The sequence below is a fragment of the Juglans microcarpa x Juglans regia genome, chromosome 1D, assembly GCF_004785595.1.
Source record: "Juglans microcarpa x Juglans regia isolate MS1-56 chromosome 1D, Jm3101_v1.0, whole genome shotgun sequence".
In the NCBI taxonomy this organism is placed as follows: domain Eukaryota; kingdom Viridiplantae; phylum Streptophyta; class Magnoliopsida; order Fagales; family Juglandaceae; genus Juglans; species Juglans microcarpa x Juglans regia.
The window spans coordinates 7,024,794-7,031,634 of record NC_054594.1 but is presented as its reverse complement, the minus strand read 5'-3'; the positions used below and the strand labels follow the sequence as shown (position 1 = coordinate 7,031,634).

The 6,841-nt window shown below is 36.9% G+C and overlaps 1 protein-coding gene across 1 annotated transcript; it reads left to right on the top strand.

Annotated features, from left to right (window-relative positions):
• Positions 1 to 426: 426 nt before the first annotated feature.
• Positions 427 to 1,773, top strand: LOC121258247 (mitogen-activated protein kinase kinase kinase 20-like). Its single transcript, XM_041159724.1, has 2 exons — positions 427 to 601; positions 1,409 to 1,773. Exons 1-2 carry the CDS (start codon positions 427 to 429, stop codon positions 1,771 to 1,773), a joined length of 540 nt encoding a protein of 179 aa, XP_041015658.1.
• The last annotated feature ends 5,068 nt before the right edge of the window (positions 1,774 to 6,841 follow it).

Below are 6,841 nucleotides of genomic sequence, written 5' to 3'. Positions count from 1 at the left end.
TTAGCCAATTCTTTGAAACTGTCTATTAACCTTGGCCTGAGGGTCCCGAACCATCATTTTGCTGTTCCCCATAGGGTCAAAGGGAAAGCCCGGCATGCAATCTCGCTTAGAAACCCCTGGAGCGTGATGTGGGCATTGAAGTTCTCCAGATGGTCTACTGGATCTTTGGACCCATCATACATGTCTACCTGAGGTACCTTGAACTTTGGCAGGAGGGGCACGGCCATGATTCGGTTGCTATACGGCAGATTTGTTTGGTTTAGCAAGCATTCCACCAAGGAAGATCCCCCCATCCTCTTCGCCATCTCCTTATACTTTCGTGCCAGTTCTTTCAATTCGTCATGCATTTTTTTCTTCTCTGTCCATCCTAGGTTTGACTCCATATTGTATGGTGCCTCCCTCTTTCCTTTCTCACTATGAGTGGGTATGGTGGTATTGCTAGATTTAGCATTCTTTCGTCACAAATCGTCGTTCTCCTTCTTCAGGATCTCCATGGCTTCCAACGCCTGCTTCAGTTTTTCTTCAGCTGCTGCTAGTCGTGCCTCCACGGATGTTGGCAACATATCCATCGCTTGGCTTGCTAAGGAACGAGTTACAGTTGGCATGTGAGAACGACGTAAAGAGAAAAGAATCCCACAGTTGACGCCACTATAAAGAACGTGTCTCACTTCTAGTCCGCAACCGTTCACCTGGGTGATGACAAGAAGTTTTGGCGTGGTATGCTAGGAAAACTCCAATGCTTAAGTCAATAAGTGTAACAAACAATTCGGAATTCAAAAGAGAGATCGATCCCTTACTATCAAGGGTTACCTATTATATATAGATTCCAACGTGATAACTATCTGGTGTAGAGTTTATTGGTGTGGATCATTACCCGGTAACGAACTAATCACGTATTTGCATGAAATCTCTATCTTTCCGTGAAAGGTGGCGTGTGGGGTGTGTGTGACTTTGCTGGGCCATGGACTCTCTAATTCCCTTCAGTTAACAAAGAGTCTTTTATACTGGGCTTCTTTCACATTGGACTTTTAACACAGAATGGGCCCTCAACTAAAATAGGCCCTCCACTCAATATTGTTTTGTAGCAAAGCGGAAGAGAAACAATCGAGCAGAAAGTCCGAGCACGAATCTCTAAAGGTAGGTAATCTTCTGCTAATTTCTACTTCCCTCTGCATTGTTTTCATTATTTCTAAGAGTCTTGGGAATACTCATGAGATCAAGCTAAATTATTAACTCCAGATCAAAAAGAGGAAATGGAGAGTATGTTTGGTGATGGAGAAAGTTGGGTGATAGGGCCATTGATCAGCAAAGGAGATTTTGGGTCCGTATTTCTTGCCACTTTGAAGAAATCCAAATCAAGGTTCGTTTGTTTCCCTTCAACAATGGCGGTGAAATCTGAAATTTGTAGAGGTGTCTGTTTCTGGTTCGCTCCAGAAGGAGAAAGAGGTTCTCAACAACGAGGAAGGCTCCCCTTATGTGATTGACTGTTTTGGGGAAGAGATTACGACCCAAGAAAAGGGCGAGATGGTCTACAATCTTTTATTGGAGTATGCCTCTAAAGGAACACTAGCAAATTCAATCGAGAAATCTGATGGCTGTCAGTTGCCCAAAACTGATGTAAAGCGCTATACCTGGTCAATCCTCAAAGGGCTCAGTCACATTCATGATTGTGGTTTCATTCACTGCGATTTAAAGCCTGAGAATGTTTTACTCGTGCCCGCCATTAGCCCCAGCAGTAATTTTGTAGCAAAGATTGGAGATTTTGGATTATAGCAAGGATGTTTGTGAGATATTTTTATAGACGGATCAATAGAACTAATGAGTTTTTAGTTTGTCAGAAGATAAATGTCCCAACCGAAAATGCCATATGTCAGGACTAATGGTAGATGTGTTAGCCAAAAAAGAGCTGTTTTTGAGCTTCCCATTGGTCTCCATCGTTTACTTTCTGTAAAGTCATCACTCATCAGGGTGTTTCAATTGATTTCAAGGAAAAAATTTATTTCTACTATTTGTTTATGGCATTAATTAATGACTTTGCAAAAATAAAAAGTGTTTATAAATTAAGATTTGGATACGTGAAATTCATAGCTTCACACACACACACACACACACACACACACATATATATATATATTTCTGCAAAGATAATTTCTGCGAGTCAGAATAATTAGTATTTTTGGAGAAATCAAACTTGTGGAAAATGCTTTGTACAACCTTAATTATTAGTCAACATGCATGTAGCCTGAAGACATCTGCTTTCTACATTCTCCATCTTCAACATTATCTACTAGCCATATATATACACACATGTACATAAGATATATGTACGTATATGCTCTTGGACTAGAAGAATTTCAGGCAGAGTGCAACAGAAGATCAATCGCACTACATTTTATATAAGGATTTCAATAAAATTTTAAAATAATAATTTGTATCCCCTTTGACATTTATAATTTGACAATCACACTTTATTTTTTTCTTGTTATATTGTATTTTGGTGATTGCATCTCGCTAATTTACTAATGATGATCAGTTAATTTTGAAGATTGGGAAAAGCGATTAGTGGTCAGGAGATCATCAACTATTAGAAAAGAGAATATCACTACAAGGAATAAGGCCTTTACCGGCGGTTCATATTCACCACATTAACCCACTAAATCATCATAAACAATTTTTACTAGCGATTTTTACTTTGATGCAGAATGGTTGCCAAAAAATAGATGAAACAAATTGAAAGCATCGAATTTTAATAATTGCTGTGAATAATATTTTTAATGACGGTTTGTCATTCACCGGAAAAAGCTATTTTACACACCGGAAAAAAGATTACATATATTCTCATAAAATGACCGAAATAGTATATGCCGATGAATTGTATACGCTAGAATAGCCTATTATAGCGCCATTAATGATCGCGACGATTAAGAAAACTCGCTGGTAATGTTACTCTATTCCGTCAATGATGTTCGCCGTAGAAAATAAATACCGACGATGTCAACTTGTTCATCATTTGCAATCTTTTAATAATTCGCTAAGAGACTCTTTCATGACGATTTTAGCATCGCAGCATGACATTTTCGTCGTCGAACATTCGGGACCAGTAGTTGCCACAAAAATAATGTAAACATTTGCAGCGACACTGCTGCAAATGAGGTTCATTTCTAACGCTACTAGACATTGCTGGGAAGATATTATTATAGCACGAATGGCAAGGACAACGGATGCGGTCAGTTCCTGTTGTGTGCGCTCAAGCTAATGTGAGGAACTATTCAATGCTTCAACATACTCTGTTGACATAAGTCTATCGTTCAAGTGCATCCAACTTCTATCTATCTAGTCACAAAACAGATCGAGAATTAGTGCTTCTTCATGACTAAGGCGCTGTTAAAGTCGTCTTCGAAATAGGGTTATAAGCACAAGCCTTTCAAAATTGTAAATAGTGATTTTGACACGGCCAAAACAATTAAGGTAGGGATGAAAGCTCTTTAATTGTCATGATAAACAATCAGCATATATACCATGAACTAGGCAATTGGGACACTAATATGGATAATGTGAAAACTATTAGTTTGGACACATCCATATCGAACTATACATTAAATCTGATATTGAATATAGTTGGTTGTTGGGTGAGGATGAAATGTTGTGACGAGTAGGATTTACTCAGGCATGCCAACTACGAATTAAATCAAATAGAAAAAGGTTGAAATCACCATCTAGCGAATTTTCATGTTTTAGGATACAATAACCCTGCAACATCTTTTATATATGATGTCTGCTTCGATAACTAAACCTATATTGGAAGCCTAGTTGTTTTCTTTTATAGGCATATCTATGGTTTAAGGGCAATTGTTTAGGGGGAAAGAATAAATAGTTGCTTACTGACTCGATTGACTCATTCTCCATCCCAAGGATATATTAATGGAATCTGGTTGGAACTAATATTTAAGGTGCAGAACTTATTGTCTAACTAGTTTTTTCATTTGAAGTATTGCAAGTAGTATGTGTTTTGTAATTCTATCCTTCTCATGACTTTTGTAAATGCATAATTAATTGGAAAAATGCCACTATTCTGCACAGAGCAGAATTGTCCATCTTGGAAATTGACGAAGAATGTGAAAAAAGAAAAAGAGATCACATTCTTCGGCCAGTTGCCTCCAAACTAAATATGTAGGAGGCTAAGCTAAAGAACTAGCAAGTCCTACTTTTTCGGAAGTTGTTGTTTCACCTACCCAAACTGAGGCATATACGGTAGCCAACAAGAGCAATTCATTCCTAATCAAAGGCCTTTATAATGGAAGTGTATAGAACTCCCATGTAATCTTTGCATATAAATCTGTTCTGCTTCCCTTCTACAAAACATACTTATAACAAGAGTTGACAATAATTAGAGGTCTATAGGCATGCATTAGCTGCCTATTCATGGGATTTGACAATTGGGAAGAAATAATATATAAGCATGACTTAACTTGCACTCTTTTATGTAATAACAAGAGCAACTATATGGCCTAGTAAGAAGTGTTGGTGGGTCAAATTGGGGTTACGTTGTGGAAATAATTTACCCAAAACCATGGAGATACATAAGAACGAAATGAATTAAGTCATGTGCAACAAATAAAATATAGTTGATTACGTATGTAAGTTAACACAATAGCCTATCAAGAGAGAGATCTCATGCCTTAAATCTATATGCAGTTTCAAAATCTCCATGGAAGTTATAAATAGTTAAAGTAAGCCAACACACAATATAATAATATATTGGATCAGCCATCATTTCCATGCAAGAAATGAGTCTGAAGTAAACTATTACTAGGCTAAGGTTTAATTTCTTTCCAAGATTGGCCCTGTATGTTATGGTTCTGACATTTGAAATTGCATTTCCAGAATATACGAATGTAGGTAGAAAATACATCACGAAACTATATGCACGAAAAATGGCAAACTGATTGCTTCACTAGTTTAAGTAAGGGAAGTGCAATACCTTTAAGATTAACGAACCCAATGGTAGTCGTTCAGGATTGCGATGGAAATTGATGGCAAGAGTCTGTGGATACCAACACGCTAGTTCATACGGATCCCCAAACAACAGCCCTTCCTCCAAGCCTCTCCCAAATCACATAACTTCAAATAAATGGTTTCACAACTAGATGTGGGGTAGCATAAATAAATCCTCAAGATATTTGAAACTCTAATTGCAGAAACCCTAACACGTGAAACTTAAAGGTTGCAAATTACCTCAAAGTTGGCTGTGGTTTCCACGAGAGAGATAGTGGTGGTGGTCTTGGGAGGGAACAGCAGGGCTGGAGATGCCCAAAGAAGAACACGAAAATGCAGCAATATACGTAGTGTTCCTTTCGGGAATTGGAAATGGAGACGGAAACATCAATGAGAATCCACTATGACCTTGAATGGTAGGAATTATGAAGGGGGAAAGCGTGAGGCACGAAAGGAAATATCATGATCTTTTATGGCGGTTTGTTTTAAAATACTACAAAAAAAAACTCTCACCGACGTTATTCGACCGACTCATTGCTAGGCTTTTTTTTCAACGCACAAATTCGCCACAAAAAGATTAAACCCGTTGCAATAGAATGAAACATTGTTCACTAGTGCCCATATTCCAAAATTGTGCTTAATTCAGCGGTGACATGAATGTCGTCGTAATTGCTTGCTTTTTCCATAGATTTTAATTTCAGCGATAGAAAAAAGACCGATAAAAGCCAAATTCCTTGTAGTAAATTATAATTTATAAATCATAATACATTAGTATGATGTCAAGCATCTTTATTTAGGTTGTGAAAATGCTAAAAAAAAAATTTATCTAAAATTATTTGTTTTTTTAAATCCAAAATATGGTTCAATTCATTCTAAAACACTTTTTATTGTTCAAATACATCTAAGGATAAATTTCTGGCCTCTCCATTAACTACTAGGTCAATTCTTCCAGGACATCAACACTGCAAGGGTGAAAAATGACTTAAGATAAAACTGATAAGGATAAGAAGTTGAAACACAACAACAATGTGACAAAAAACCTCATGATAACCGAACTGAACAAATGTAGATATTCATGTCATCAGTAAATTTTATCCTAGTTTTTTTATCATATGAAGCAACACTTGAAGAAACATGTAAATGAGTATAAATATATAAATATATATATATATATATATATATAACAGCTATTCAAATTGAAAGTACAGAGATTTAGATAGCCTTTACACTTCTTTGTATTTACTATCGCACATAGGCTATATGTATTTTATAGTACACATAAATAAATGGATTGTCAATGCTAAGAAAGAAGACACTTCTGTCCGAAAAAAAAAAAAAAAAAAAAAGTGGTCAGAAAGATTGCCATTAGGTAGCATGTTGTGCAAAACACAAACCAATAGTGGCAACCAAAGTAAACAAGCACACGATCAAGTAAACACACAATACACAATTTACATGGTTCAACAACTTGCCTATGTCCACAGAATTGCAAAAATCTTACTAACCAGAGGATCTCAACTCACTCTCTCTAAGGCTTTTACTCTCTCACATAATATGCATTTATTTGACTATTGTTCTTTCTAAAAAATATGTTGAAGATCATATCAAAGAAGTCAAATATAACATATTTATTGTAAACGGTGCTGGAAATCCTAACTGGCAAAAACTGGGTTATTCGCTTGAGCGGCGTGTCAAGTGCGTCTCGAGCCAACAACAAATCAACATTGGCTCGAGCGAATACTAAGGTTTGTATCTCACTCGAGCCCACTATCACGCGAGACTCAAGTGAACTCACGGATTGAGCTTCGCTCAAGCGAAAATTGAGTGAACACTCTGTTTCTTGATT